Here is a 17,305-nt window from a genome sequence, read left to right as displayed (position 1 = left end):
ATAACTTGTTTAGGTACAACTGGTCCCTGTTATTTTAGCTGGCAATACTGTAAACTGTGTCACACAGCCATCATGGGGCCAAGGCATTTTAAATGCAAAGAGCGAATGTGAGTGTAAGAGGGACATAAAAAGCTCAACATTAAGAGTTCAAGTTAAAAGTTTTAAAGTGCTGAGGGTGGTAAGACTGCAGCCAGGATCGCCTTCAAGTTGGGTCTGCCTCCTAACACCATTTGTTCCAATAGGAAGTAGAAGGTTCAGGGAGATTACAGTCACATGAGATAATATGAAAATAAATGAACTGAAACAAGCAATTTTGGGAGTGGGCAACAAGGTTGTGTGTCATATGATTAACAGGGATATGCATTTAAGGCTTATTTTAGGTTCCTACAAAGTAAATAAGTAATTGCAAAAAAGTAAATCTCATAGCTTGAAATTCATGTGTTTCATGATAAGTTAGATAATTATTTATAGGAAAGAAAAACAATATTAAGAGACATTTTATTTCCATCAATACGACAGACAATATTTAGCCTTTGAAGCATGGATGACACCAGCTCTTCAGCCAAAACCCATCCAACTGTGCCTCTTAATTAAGGAAGATCCACACCAATGCAACAATGTTGATACCATGTGTTGGCAACTGTGCTATCAGCAATGCTGTGAAAATTACATGAATATGTTTGCAACATTAGTGTTGGGAACACTGTCGCCAACAGAACTATGATTGGTGTAGACTGTATGATTATTTCACCTTTCTTTCCAACAATGTTGACATCTTTTATTAACTTGATGACAACAATGTTACCAATATTGTTACATTGATGTGGATCCACCTTTAGTTGTTCCCATGACAACATTGTATTTTCAATCAAGCCTCTCGCAATTCGTTATATTCCTAAATAGCAACTCGTCCTCCAAGGTGGAAATAATTTCTGATGTGAGTAAAAAAATGTAGTAAATTCTATTGTCTTTGTTTTTCGAAAGTTAATATATTTCATCACACCTACAGAACTTACTTTATTTAAAAAAGAAGCACTATACTGAAGAGATATCATAACCATTAAGAAATGCATTTCACCAAAAGATTTTGAAACCCATCAGACCCAGAGGTGAAGATAGTTTTTTGTTGACAGTAGAGTACATGGACAGGCACAGACAGCATTGTCTCAACTAAAATCTGCATTCCTCATAGGGCTATTCCTGTCAAGTCTCAGTCTCATTACTGCACTGTACTAAAAAATGAAAATAATACAAATATACAGTAGTACCCCAATTTACTTAGGTCAATTGAACCCATAGGGTACCGCGGAAATTGAACAACAGTACATATGGGATTAATTCCAATAGAAACTAGCCCGACCCCCAAACTCCACTTTTTCCGACACAATACCTATATTGTACTAAAAATAACATCTAAATTTTATGATGGTATGCTCACACAATTAATATGTAAGAAAAATACAGTCGCCAGGTTAATGTCCATTCAAATAATGGACTCAAATCCCCCTCTTCCCAGCTCACTGGCCCCTACCTCTGAGAAATGATTGGGTGAAACACTAGATTTTAACATTTAGTAATAAATAATACCTCAGACTAGTTAGATAATATAATTGACATTTCTGACTTTGCAGGTCAGGAATATTTTTGAATGTAAACTTCATATATTTTGCACAAAAGATAAAATATTTGTTTTGTGTAAACCAAATTATTACATTAGATCTAAAATTTGTATGTCTAATGCAAAATCCATGATGTTTATATTCAAAATGATCATCATATTGTAAGAATTCCAGCAATGTAAATTATATTCTGGCCGAGTAATTTGTATGAATTTTATGAGCTAAAACAAATATCTTCAGGTAATAAAAAAAAATATATATTCTTTACGACACTATCTGTCAATCAAAGTACCCCACCTTGCCTCCTCCCCCTCCTCACACTCACGCTAGCTGGGTCGGTTGGTCCCAACCCTTCCCCCCCCTACCAGAGAAATGTTTGGGTGAAAAAACTAGATTTTAACTTTTAGTAATAAATAATACCTCAGACTAAAGTTAGGATAATATAATTGACATTTCTGGATTCCTTGCAGGTCAAGGAATATTTTGAATGTACATTTCATATATTTTGCACAAATGATAAAATATTTACTTGTGTAAACCAAATTATTACATTAGATCTAAAATTTGTATGTCTAATGCAAAATCCATGATGTTTATATTCAAAATGATCATCATATTGTAAGAATTCCAGCAATGTAAATTATATTCTGGTCCAGTAATTTGTATGAATTTTATGAGCTAAATAAAAAAAAATTATACTTCACCCCGTATATGAGTAGATGCACCGCGGAAAGTGAAAGTCCGGTTCTGGCAAGGTACCGCGTGAATGAGAAATCGCGGGAAAGTGAAACCGTGTAAAGGTAATACAAGACGCAGTACCTGCCCACACCCCTCAAGAAGATGCAGACCTTGACTCATCATACTCATCTGACTGGTCAGGCTTTTAATAAGCCTCAATCATCACACTTGTATATACTGTACACTGTATTGTTTACTGTAAGGACCGATGTTCACTTCAATAAATGAAATCGTAAGTTTGCTAGTATTTTTGTCCACTTATTATATTATTATTTATACACTATTATTTAAGGTTATGTGTAAAGGAAACGCATTAATGCTTAAAGGTACATTTATTCAACATATGCTAATAATAGTTAGAAAAATTACGTAACCATCACGGTATCGACGGTTTCTTTATCGACGGCCGTTTACAGAACGTAACCCCCGTCGATAAAGAGGGAGTACTGTCCTGTAATTATTTACGTCTTGACACCTTGTAAGAGGTACCAATGATGTGGGTCACTGGGCAATTGTAAACACTTCAGTAATTATATAAAAACACACCTATCACTGTACTGTATTGTACTGTACTGTACTGCCAGCTGAGACTGTGTGGCAACAGTCAAAACCTTATATAAGTATCAACAAATATTTCCTGTAGAAACACTCAGCTCCTAAATGATTGGAGTTACAGTAGTTTGTTGACATCTGTACAGCTCACACAACTGACAGGGACTGACATGTTTCTTTGTAAAATAACTTTTTGTAGATGGGCAATAACAATCAAAAAGCACACTTTTTTCCCTTTCTTTTTCTATGGGGAATAGCCCACCCGGGCATAAGTCATCGACCCACAACGGGGCCTAGGGAGTGAAAAAATAAAAGTAAAAAGAAATTAAAAAAAGAAAAGAAAAAGATTATATTAATTTACCCCACGAAGATACCGTAAAACCAGCTTTTTGAAGTGAGACAGATTGTATGAGTATGGAAACACAGAAAAAGGCAGAGCATTCCACAGTTTGACTGTGTGAGGATAGAAGGATGTACTGTAACGGATTATTATAGTGTGACCGACATCCACAGAGAATCGGTGGGCACTGCGGGCAAGACGAGTGTTTCGAGCCAACGGCCTTGCCGCCGGTAAACAGGATGCCAAATCCACCAACATTGCCCGTTAAAGTACCTGTATAAGAGAGATAGTGAAGCAGCATTGCAGCAAAGAGAAAGGGAAGAAATATTATCAACTAAAGGAGAAGAGTCAATAAGACGCAATGCCTTTGATTCTACCCTATCTAACAGTTGGACAGAAGAAGAACCACCCAGATATGAGAGCAGTACTCCAGGTTAGGACGAATGAATCCCTTATAAACGTGAAGCAATTGCTCATGAGTGAAGTAGCTACAGCATCTGTACAGTACAGTATATCTCGGCCTATAAGGCGGAGGGGTGCATAAGACAGCCCCCCAAATTTCCAATTAAAAAGTAGTTTTTGAGCTCTATTCGCTGTATAAGACCGGTACCCCAAATGTGACACTTACCCACTGACCCAGTAGTCCTTTACCAACCATCCTTGGTTTTTTAAAATAAGGCCAATTCACTTCAAGTAATGGCATCAAATGTTACCCGCTGGTGTAGTGTAAACACTAGTGACGTCACTTAAGCGTCTGCTATTTACCGGTAACTGGAACTAATGTCAGTGTCGAGTGAAATTTTTCCATTTACTTGAAATGGATTTACCGATTTATTTGTTTATTTATTTATTTATAATATACTGTAACATATTAAACACACTGCAAGTATTTTCTTTAATATATATATATATATATATATATATATATATATATATATATATATATATATATATATATATATATATATAGTATATATATATATATATATATATATATATATATATATATATATATATATATATATATATATATATATATATATATATATATATATATATATATATATATATATATATATATATATATATATATATATATATATATATATATATAGGTGCTTACAATTTGTCCAGTACTATATAGCAGTTCAGCCCCCCAAAAATATATTAATAATAAATAAATAAAAAATCCTCTTTACTGTCTTCATTATCAATTGGTCAGACTGCAGAAATCTGCAGCAATGTACATAGCCTTACATGTCCACAGCAGATTGGTTAATGGGGCACATTGAGAAAAAAGAAACTTTCTTGAAGGTTTTGGTGGTTCTCTGTAGTATACGATACTGTACTGTAGACAAGTTGAGGTGTCTGACAACCTTATGTTTAAACCATAGTTTCCTCTCCTTCATTTTACCACATCTATTCCTCATATTTTAATATATCTTTCATTCTGTGTTCAACAGATTTCCATCTTTATAATTAAATTTCACATAACTGCAGTACAATAATAATATGTTTAGGAATAAAACAAGTACTGTATGAATTTAAGAATCACTGTTGAATTAACCATGTCTTTTTTCTCAGTTTATAAGCTTTCAGTATAGTGTGCATGCACATCTTCAGAGAGACCATTATGTACGTGCAGATACAGTATTATTGTACAACTTTTAAACATTGTGCGGAGAATGCAAGTTTAAAGATCAGAACACTTAATGAGTGGTGATGGTAGAGCATGTTTAAATAAATGTGTTGGCCATATGCTGCTTTTACCGCACAATTTCATGGTGTTAGTGTTGTTACCTTGGATCACCAAGCGTACAGAATACCTGTAGTATATTAAAATGTAACATACGTATAAGACTATAGGTCTGCAGTTCACCATCCTGGATGAACCATTACCCACTCCCACCCTGACTAAATGAAACATGTGCATTATGATCTTTGCTCAAATTTATCATCTTGTAACCCAAAGCTAATATTCAAAGCATTCAGCCAAGGTGACCACATAAAAGTTTCTATCAGCAACTACATTATATGGTACTTGGCATATGTGTCAAAAACCCAACACCTCATGTATATGAACATCCCAACAATCAAAACATGAGACAATAAATATACAGGTATGGACATATACAGTATCATCAATGAACAATTTGTTCACGTAAAGTAATGAATAAATGGTGACAACATCTACGTAACCTAATCCTTCAGCGACTTAATACGACAGCCAATAAATGAGAATAACACACATTACACATCATGCTGACTCAAATAAGATACAGTACTGTAAAACATAACCATACCTGGAGCATAAGAATAAAAAACTGAACACTTGGCAAAAAGACATACTGTACCTGTAAGTATGTATATGTATAAAACATGACACTCAGTAATAAAAATGACTCAGCACACAAAATTATGAGTGGTAAATGAAAATGTAAGCAACACATTGTATATTTCCTAGTGAATTTGGGTGTAAATGATCCAAGCACTCTATATGTGTCAGTAATATGGGACCAGTGTACAGTTAATGCAAGAGTAAGTAAGCCAATGATGTGTTGGGGTCTGTAAGTGTAGAAAAACATAATGCACAGAGATCTACATGTATACAGGTCTTAACCAAATGTAGATAATTAAGTCCTCAACATAAGCTAAAATTTCCAAATGTAAAGATGAAACATAACTTTAAACACAATAATATGCTCCTGATATTGTGTTAACCAATATGAGGTCACTTTTTAGATGGTGAAATAAATTGTTATTCTTGCACAACACCAGAGAACAAGCTGGAACAGGGCCTTGGTAATACAGCACCAGGAAAAAATCGTAAACTAGAGAAACTAAAGAAGATATCAGAGAAACTTTAGTACAATAACATGAGAGGTCCTTGTCATGTCAAGTACAGTACTACTACTACTACTACTACAACAGTACTCTAACTCAGAAGTGGCCATTGTAGGGGAGTCAATTCATCTACTGACTTATAATTCATGGGTTAATGTCAATCAACTTTTCACACACTTGTCTTTCTCTCAACTATTCTCCTTGTCTTAAAATATATTTTACTAAAAGAAATTCTATTAAAAATATTTCATAAGAGATTCGTGTATCTTACAAGATGTAGGAAAGTCAAGTGCAAGAGATGAAATAACACATAAAAATATCTGTTTTGAGTAGTTTGCACCAATGTTTTCAGACATATATAAATTAATCTGTATCTCTGCAAGATTAATTCAACTCCAGTAATATCTCCATTAGCTAGAATCCCTCAAACCAGGATCTCCACGATAGACGGAACTGAAATTTCAGCTTTGGGAACGATTTTACGAGGGGCACATTTTCCGGAAAATCCAGAGAAAATTTCGGGGATGAGGGATTTATTTCCAGCTTTGAGAGAGTCATCTCATTACCCGAAAACCTCTCATTCCCGGAAGTGATCTGCACCAATTGTCCCGGCTAACGGGGATATCACTGTACTGTACGCTATATCCACCTACTGTACCTACACCCTTGAGACTCTGCCATTATCAATTAGTTACCAACTGATCAGGTTCGGTTCTCACTCACTAAAATTTACAGCCAACAGTCTCTTTACTGCAATGTATACTATAGGCAAAATATCTGCCCTGCCTCTATCTAAACATCCAGTAACTCGTATACAGTACTGTATTACTTTTTATATACAATATTACCTATTTTACACCTATAATCACTCATTCTCAATATTTCTTTCAGTCATTCTGTTACTCCATTGTTCAGACCAACTCAACACTCCTAATTAAAGGAATTTTTTAACTTCTTACTATAAACCATTTTCAATACACTATAGTAATACAGTATATAAAGCCCATTTATTTTAATTTTATTTTTTAGTGATATTAATTATATTATTTTTTATTCTACACTCCAATAGTGGTATATACTGAACTGTCCTGTAATGCAAGTACAGTACAGTAACTTTAAACTGGAATGAAATTATCTCAACAATTCACAAATTTACATACACTGTACTGTACTGTAGTTGGAATCTCTTTTGGTTCTAAACAAATCAGATTATCATCACCATCATATTACTTGTTGGTCTGTAGATAAATAATACCAAGTCATCTGGTATCCAATTTTCCCATTGATCAACCATAATAGCATTCACCCGATAACTGCAACATACATTCTCGAATGATAAGCGGAGAGCAACATACATTCTGGAACATAAAGAGTGTGTTTTGAATGCAGAGAGAGAATTTTTTTTTTTTTTTCGCCAGTTTCTTGAGTCTCCCCAACTGAGACGCATATTTTCTCTATCCTCTGTTTCAGAAACCTCACGAAATCCCATGTTGATGTTGTATATATATTTAAAATAAAGAATGAATACATATGTGTTACCGTAAGATATACCGTATTTACCGGCATATAAGACGCACCTCTATTTTACAAGGATATTTTGTGGAAAATTTTTATTTAGTATGTTTTGTCATACAATTATTGAGTGATTTTAAAGTGGTTTTGTATGAGAAAACATGATTTTGTGCATGTAATTACAATATATACTGGAATCAAGTGGGAAATCACACACAGTATATTAACATAATACTAATACAACTCTACCACTGATCAGAGCAGCTGTGTGGCGTGTTTATATATTAGTCAAGAGAATTACCGACAGGATGTGACTCGTATTTTTGGCTGTGATGTTTTGCGTTTTCGCGTTCTGCCACCAGGGCGTAGCACCATCGCTATTGTTTTTGTGTCATCGACTCATTGCAAATGGCTGACTGGCGGCTGAACTTTCTGTTCACATTACAGTACTTTAATCTTTCTAGGGGCATTTTTCATTTAGATAATAAACAAATGTTTCTTGAAGGTAATACAGTCATTAAATAATGTAAGACATGTATCTGGTGTGGGTTACGTATGCTGGGGAAGGAGGTACAGTGAGATGATGTGAGCTTCCCTCTGCTGTTAAGCCAATGTAATCCATTATTTACGTCTTCGGCAAATTTGCCGTAAGTTTGTGATAATTTGGCTTGTTTTTCGGTACAGTATTTTATTATTAGTAATATTGTTAGTAAAAATTTTTGTGCTTAGTGGACTACTGCTCGTCCCAGACTCCCTAGCTAGGCAACTCCGCCTACGGCACTCAGCCTCCCATCCGTAATACGGGCGCATTAGACACAGGGTAATTTGTGATACAGTACATAAAAAAAAAAAAATTCGTCTTATACGCCGGCAAATACGGTATATACCTGCTGATAGCTGAAACATTCAAGGTCCATTGAGAGTGATGTTGAAAGCTTCAACTCCAGTAATATCTCTGTTAGCCAGAATCCCTCAAACCTGGAACTTTCCAATAGCTGGAATTGAAATTTTCTCGGAAAATCATCCCCAAAGCTGGAATTTTCCGGAAAATTACGGCTTTGGGGACGATTTTCTAAGGGACACACTTTTCGGAATATACCGAAAAAAATTTCCCAGGAAACCCACCTCTCGTTTTACGTGAGGGTTAGGTTCTTGAAAATCACCGCTTATTTTAAAAATTTGTAAATTAAACCTATTTTACCCATAAGAGTACATGTAAATGGTACAGGGTAGGGGGAGCAGGTTAGGGGAACCATTGTATACCGTACAGGGTAGCTCATAATAAATATTCTTTTACCTTCCCCAGTCATAAAGAAAACCAGTTAATAAAGAAAAACAATAGTAAACACATCTTAAATAACACTTACACTGATGACTGGCTTGACAAAGGTGGAATAGGGGAGGGAGGCTACTGAGGCGAGGGTATGGGCGAGTGATCACATCAAACTTGACGTCTATTGTGATTGTTTTTCTTACCATTTTAGCTTTAGGTTCACCAGAGGAGGCAGATGAATGTTTTCCAGATATGCTCAATGGGGAAAACAGTGTTTAACACTAAAAGATATGTGATAAACACACAAACAAGTAGTGCTGAAACGAACTGAGACAGTGGTACACGGGAAGTTTGCTGTAAACACTAAACAGCTGGACGGCGTCACAGTTGTTGTACAGAACTGTATACTTCATTATCTTCATCATTAGTAGTAGTAGTAGTAGTAATAATCTTTATTATTACATTATTATAATAATTATTATTATTAATAATAATATTAAAATTGTTGATATGACTGAGACTTTACAGTAATGCGAACAAGCACCTCACCAGCCATCACACGTGACTCCACTGCCAGGCGAATACACGGCAAATTTAAACCGCGTTATTTAAAAAATAGTTGCGTGTAAATTAGGAACTGGTATTAATTGAACAAACGTGTTATTGCAAAAACGCTTAAATCAAATAAGTGTACAACGAGGATTGGTTGTGCCCGGAAAATTCTGGGGATACGGGTATGAGAGATGATGTAATGCGTAATTTCTGGAACTTCTGAAAATATTTTTCATTTACCCGGAAAAGTCCGGGGATGGGAGAGTCATCTCGTTACCCGGAAATCTTTCATTTCTGAACGTGCTCTGCATCAACTGTTACGGTTAACGAAGATATAACTATTAAGTTTTATAGAAATCGTCATATAAGTCAAGTGTTGGGGCGAGCAATAGAGGTTAGAATCCTTTTCCTGCCCTATGAGAGACTGGCGGCCAAACTAAGTTAAGTAATGGACTCATATTTGGTTCCCACATTCTTCTACATACTGTAATGTCTTTTAATCCACAAGAGTTAAAATGATATTCGGGGAAAATTGATATACTGTACGTGTTTTTTATGTGCACTTGGGAGTTGATCGGCGAATCACTCTACAGCAGTTATCGGGTTAAACTAGGTGATCTAGTAAGCCTTACACCCTGAATCAAAACTTTGTGCACATTGAAGCAAGTCATCCATGTTTTCTTAATGTATGCTGCAGTATCCAGTATAATTAGTACAGTGAGTCCCCATTAAACGTTAATCCACACTACAGTATAACGAAAGCAAGTTTTTATTACCCATTCGCCGATTACGGTAACTTAAGAATGTTCTACTATTGCGATGTTAACCCTTAGGCCCCGGGTGGCGTTCCAGAACACGCGCCTATTCCCGCCACTGTTTAAATGCCCAGCGCGGGTTATCAGGTTCCAGTGTGACTATTTGCCTCTCACACCACATGCTCGGCCACAGGGAAGCTTTCTAAACATAATTACCTACTTTTGTTTGTTTCAATTACATTGTTTGTCGATTTTATCTTGTTGTATCAAAGTAATATTGATAAAAGTTGTGTAGTTGTATTGTAGGGTAGTATTACTGTAAAACAATGCTATGATTATGTTATAAATGTTTTGATTTGTGGAATTATTATTATTTTATGCATTACTTGCTCTACCAAACACAAAGACAGCCAGGCAGACTGGCGACCTACTGGTGATTGTTGCCAAGCACTTAATGATAAATTATGCAAATAAAATATTCTAAATTAATTATTTACAGCAACTAAGTATTAAGATCAGTAAGTACATACATTATTGGCCACTTCGGACACAAAGGCGAGCTGCTAAGTGCCGAGGGACCAAGTGCGTCAGCTGTCAAACCAAGTCTCCCTATCTCACCCCCCTCCTCCCTCCTTCCCTCTGCGCGGCCAGAGAAGTTTCTAGAGGGTCAATATATAGTTCTTTTTACTTATTTTTTATTGTTTTATCATTTTAAAAGGTTAAAATTTATTTTTGGAATATCTGATTTTTCTCGATTTACCCCCGGGTGGGGGGTACTGCCACCAGCACCCTAACCCGGGGCTTAAGGGTTAAGTCACCTCCACCTTTCTGCTTTCTCACCACCAGCTCCATGATCACCACTACCTCTATTATCACCACCATCAACACCACTCCCTCTATTATCACCACCATGCAAAATGGTCTGTTTCCTAGCGATCAGCTGATGTGAGAGGGCGGTCACGCTGGCGCCGCGCTCCACCTGCCTCTCGTTTGACTCACCAAGCACCTTCACTTTCCTCTCAACTTATTTTTTAATTACTTTATGCTATCTAAAATAGATTTTCACTCAACATACTTAAGCAATTCAACCTCTGAAGATGTAGAGCCCAACTCGACCAGTTCATTATCCACATCACTGTCCAAATTGGCGCCCCACACTTGAAGCACCATGTCCTCACTGCAGTGCTTCCAGCACCTAGTTTTTCTGCTCCAGTGTAATTGTTTGCCTTGATTTCTTGGTCTTTCGGGTAGTTAATGTTGTAGTTGCTGGCCTCTTGGACATAGTGGCGATGGTTGATGTACGTGGTAGAAGGAAATAGTGTCACACAATATGTCCGTTCAATAGAGCGTCAGTGTGAGAACTGAGGGTGTGGGATGGTGGCGGGCAGCTGTGTAGCGTGCCCAGAGACGCGTCTATTAGACACAAATTTTAAAGTAGTGCGTAAATAGTGTGTCAGATTGACTCGCATAAAATAGGAAAGATTCACTTTAAATTAATACATTGTCCTCAATTGTGGGTGTCGCTTTAAATCAATAATTTTAAATTGAATCACTTTAAATCGACGTTCTACTGTAGTAGTTACCAACCAGATTATGGGAAGAGGTATTAGTGTTGGAGATCTCACCTGCTCCAGTCTCCAACGTGTAGTGAAACTATATTGCCAACTGGCAATGCTGTATCTTTTTTCTATTTATTAGTACTGTATTATTTTTATTTATTCCTCACATTTTCTGGTACTACAGTATACATGCGACCCTGGTCCCTAAAAGCCTCGGATAATGAGGAGTGTATATCGAAAGTATGTGGTGAAAGTTGCCTGGGAACACATCTCCCCTATTTACATTCATTCTTATGGGGAAAATTTCCCCGAAATTTGTTATTCGCAATGACTTTTAAGAACGCATCCTTTGCAATAACTGGGGTATCCTGCATTCACCTTTACCTGCACTCATCATAAAACCCTATTACTTAGCATCACTCTTTTCTGATCTACAGTAGTTGACAACACTGTACAGCATTATTTGCATTTAACAATGAGGACAGAATCCAATCTGTGTCACTTGTTGGTATTCAACCAGATCCCACACTCACCCATCTCACACAATGTCTCCTCCATGCAACAATACACAGCTCTTGTGCACTCCTTTACTTTTCTCAACCCCTTTTGATATTCTACAGGCATCCCCCAGGCTACGGAAGGGTTCCACAGCTGAAAAATCTTTCCGCATCGCAAAATTCTGTATCGCTAAACCATTTTTCCCCATTGACTCCCATTATATAAGTTGAGATGCATTCATATGGAAATTTTTTGCGGCCCAAAAACATAACACAAGCACACACATGAATGAAAATACACATACAATGATTCATTCACGATGTAACATGACAATAAATGTACACACAAGAATTTAGCTTGCAAGAATCAATGTTGAGTGGTGCAGGAGGTGGTGAGGTGGTGTGCTCAGAGTTACTGAGAGTTACCTCCTTAAAACATAATGTTTATTGTCCAATGAAATTTCTTTATGGAAACTTTTATCACCACTGCTTTCACTCATCTTGAATAAGGGTACACAGTAACACTGACACATAACTGAGCACATACTGGGGAAAAATTCAAACTGAGCAGCGCCATTGTTGTTGTGGCTGCTAGCAGCTGGAGAGATAAGCTGCCTGCCAGCGGTCATGTAGCTACCACCAGAATCCACACAAAATCAATTTTATAATTTCAGTACAATTTATATAAGGGCAACAGCAGTCCTGAACACAGACAGATACATAAAGGCAGTGGCACACTGGGCACTTTCTTCCCAACATGTTGGCCGTTTTTGCTGGCCGCTGGCCTGACGGCCCAGCACGCAGCAGGATTTCACATGTTGCAAGAAATGAACAACGGTTTAGCGCCGAGCTTTGCTGGCCAAATGAGTGCTCAAATGAGCTTCATAGTAGATGTTCAATATTTAAGTCAAAAATGAATTAATCGTGAAATATAATAATTTAAAATGTAACACATAAAGCAGTGACATGTTTCTATTATTCAGGGTCTTCTTTGTCTAGCCAGCCGCCATCACTTGTAAAAAAATTTCACGATGGTTTCCCCAGCACCCAAACTTTGATATCAACAATTATGGAGTCCAGTAGCACTTACTATCTGATATTACAACTCCCTTTTCACCCCTTGAAGCCTCTTCCACTATAATATAATACAGCTAGACCCCGACTTACGACTGCTTCGACTTACGACCGCCGCAGTTGTGACCATTTTTTTTTTCAAATGACACGCATTTTCTATACCGAAACGTTTCCAGTTAATGTAGTCTCCATGTATAATTAGAAAATTATGGGGGCCCCATGTGCATTCAGCTGACTACATTAAAGGTAAGTGCTCAGTCACACTGTATCCATTCCTCATTACTTATTACTTTCACTGTACTGTATCCATTCCTCATTACTTATTACTTTCACTGTACTGTATCCATTCCTCATTATTTATTACTTTTACTGTACTGTATTTCATTGCAGATTTTTTATTTAAAAAAAAAAAAAAAATTTTATCTACGTCGGACTTACGACCTGGATTTGGGTCCCTAACCCCGTCGTAAGTTGGGGTCTAGCTGTATATGGTAGTGGACAAAATCAAGAGCAACTGTAGACTTTTGTGTATTTCTTGCCAAGTATTCTTTCTTACTGCATGAGCAAATGTTTTCTGTTATGGTATTCTCTGACACAACAGAGGCCCAAATTCATCTAGTAAACCCTTGTTGCTTAACATAACCCAGTACTGTATTAGAGTTCAGCAGCACATCCGTCACCAAACACCCCTCAGTTCCTTGTTATCCCATCACTCATGCACAACACTGATTCCTAGATGCCCATCAGTATCTGAACTACTGTACATGATATTAAAGACTTCATATTTTTATTAACGACCATCAAGTCTCAAATAGATGGCTTAGTTTCAGAATAAGATAGATATAGTGATTTTAAATTTTACAGTACGATCATTTATTTAATAAAATTATTTTGTAATTGTTAAACATTATTACAGTTAAAAACTGAAAAAAAAATATTTCAAGCTTAAGATTCACCCAAAGACACTATTGGTATTTTTAAAACCCAGCTTTTAGAGCTTCCTGAGAGAGAAATCAGTGCCTGAAAAGTATTAATATACATTTTCACAAAATAAGTAACAAATATTATTTACTTTAACTATAAAAATGCACAATATAGAAAGATAATTGCAGGACGACATTCTTGTCACATTCATTTCCCCTGTAATAGCCACTTCATGTTAAATGCTAAAATTAACACTCACCAGCTGGTGTGCCTGTGTACTGGGCTGGCCCAAGGAAAGAGAGGTGAAGTCCTGATTACTCTCACCACCAAAACCTTCTCCAAGAGCAAGTCGTCTGGCCATGTCACCTCCTCCTGGCCACTGCAATAAGAAAATATTCACATGATAATGACTCCTTCTGTCTCTAAATAAATGAAGTGTTGCCTAAAGCAGGGGCATAAGCACCAAATGAGCAAATTTGAGATAACAGGTTTTTCATTATCTACGTCCGAATTCTACATTGATTGGTAAATATCTTACACCTTTAACTTACTCGAAGCCTGTGAGAGCTAGGCTTTAAAAATAATTTCCCCGAGTCCTCACAGGGCTAAAAATAATGTAGAGTACTGTACATACAGTACTTCAAAAAATGGGATTCATGTTACGGAATTTCATATTACGGTCAACTTCTCAAGGAGGCATCCCTCCTGTAACCCAGGGGATTACTGTACAGTAGAACGTCGATATAACACGAGATATATTCCAAGAGAGGTCGCTTTAAACCAAATTCACGCTAAATTGAAGTGTTGTTTCAATGTAATAATTTAATTTGGTACTTGAGAGAAACACAAAATACTAAAAAGACTGACAGTCTACACAGATGCACCTCAGCCCATCTCCTAGAATAAACAAAACATTGTTTTTTGTTGTATTATGTTAAAACAAACACTCATAAATAAACACAGCTGAAATTATGGGACGTGAAATGGTCTGTTTACTAGCGATCAGCTGATGTGAGAGGGTTGCGTGGCGCTGCCTCGCCGGGTAGCCAAGTCTTTCCTTTTAAGGACAGCTTGTCCCTTTTTGAGACCCGTATGTCCTTTATTTTCAAAATAAAAGAGGACAACAGGAAACTGTCCTTATCTCAATTTTAAGTCTATACAAAAAGGTAAGTTATCACACACACACACACACACACACACACACACACACACACACACACACACACACACACACACACACACACACACACACACACACACACACACACACACACACACACACACACACACACACACACACACACACACACACACACACACACACACACACACACACACACACACACACACACACACACACACACACACACACACACACACACACACACACACACACACACACACACACACACACACACACACACACACACACACACACACACACACACACACACACACACACACACACACACACACACACACACACACACACACACACACACACACACACACACACACACACACACACACACACACACACACACACACACACACACACACACACACACACACACACACACACACACACACACACACACACACACACACACACACACACACACACACACACACACACACACACACACACACACACACACACACACACACACACACACACACACACACACACACACACACACACACACACACACACACACACACACACACACACACACACACACACACACACACACACACACACACACACACACACACACACACACACACACACACACACACACACACACACACACACACACACACACACACACACACACACACACACACACACACACACACACACACACACACACACACACACACACACACACACACACACACACACACACACACACACACACACACACACACACACACACACAAACACACACACACACACACACACACACACACACACACACACACACACACACACACACACACACACACACACACACACACACACACACACACACACACACACACACACACACACACACACACACACACACACACACACACAGAGAAGTCCAAAAATCAGGACTGCTTGGGGATTGAGTCGGTCCGGATTTTCCGGATTCTCAGGCAGTACTTTTAAAATTCAAATTTAAGGAGGAATAAAGAAGAGGTGAACAGGTACATTTTGATAGTTTATTCATTAGCAAATATAGCATGCTTCATTTATCAAAACGAGCAGTTTTAAGGAAAAAGCTGTGAATTCTAGAATTTTATTCTTTGCCTTTTTTATATCATAAATTGTAGACTTTCCAATGTCGTATGTTTCCATTAGAACAGTATTGCTCACACCACGTACTAGTTTCTTAATTATTTCAAGTTTGTCACTCAATTTCAACGTGTTCTTTCTCTTCACACAACGAAGTTTATCTACTTTAGGGTGCCATTATTATGGGCTTGTACAGTAATCTGTAAATGGAAAGAGTAGGACTCAAAATATTGTTATATTACAATGGTATTCTATTCATACTGTGCTTGATATAATGCATTCACGGAAATGTAATATTTTTGCTAAAATGACGTACGTATTACAGTGGAAAGTGGGATCAAATCGTGACGAAAACAATGACTTTCACCTCGGTTAACGTAATTTCGATTAACAAACTGCCTTCCATAAGGATCTTCAATTCGGTTAACGAAAAAAAATTCGATTAACGAAGTTCTTACGAACCGACCTCAACATGTTTTCGCTTGCACTGACCGGGCAACCAGCTTTAGTATCAGTCCGCCAATACATTAATCGGTTCTAGGGCTTAAATTCCTTACTATTTTAGTAAATATCACGAAGTTTATACTATTCAATAATTTTAAAAGTTTAATATTAAATTTTTTAGTCATTTTAACAATTATTGAACATAATTGAAGGTAAAGTGACTAGTTTAATGCGCGGCATCCAGCCTCTTAACACAGCAAACAGGACTTAGTCTCTCTCTGTTTTCACTGGAGGTAACATCTTGCTTGAGACTCTTTTCAACTAAACGCTTTTTTTCT

The 17,305-nt window shown here is 37.1% G+C and overlaps 1 protein-coding gene across 7 annotated transcripts in view; it reads right to left on the bottom strand.

Annotated features, from left to right (window-relative positions):
• The window catches only part of LOC121873819 (zinc finger protein 629-like), a 107,379-nt gene that overhangs the window by 77,496 nt on the left and 12,578 nt on the right, over nt 1-17,305 (bottom strand). For all 7 annotated transcript variants that reach the window (XM_042377551.1, XM_042377548.1, XM_042377549.1 and 4 more), the window contains exon 5: nt 14,499-14,618. In XM_042377551.1, the coding sequence (XP_042233485.1) occupies nt 14,499-14,618 (120 nt within the window). The remainder of the gene's footprint in view (nt 1-14,498; nt 14,619-17,305) is intronic.

This window comes from Homarus americanus, unplaced genomic scaffold (assembly GCF_018991925.1).
Source record: "Homarus americanus isolate GMGI-L3 unplaced genomic scaffold, GMGI_Hamer_2.0 scaffold25827, whole genome shotgun sequence".
NCBI classification, from domain to species: Eukaryota; Metazoa; Arthropoda; class Malacostraca; order Decapoda; family Nephropidae; genus Homarus; species Homarus americanus.
The sequence above is the reverse complement of the archived record's forward strand: the minus strand, read 5'-3'. Positions and strand labels throughout refer to the sequence as shown.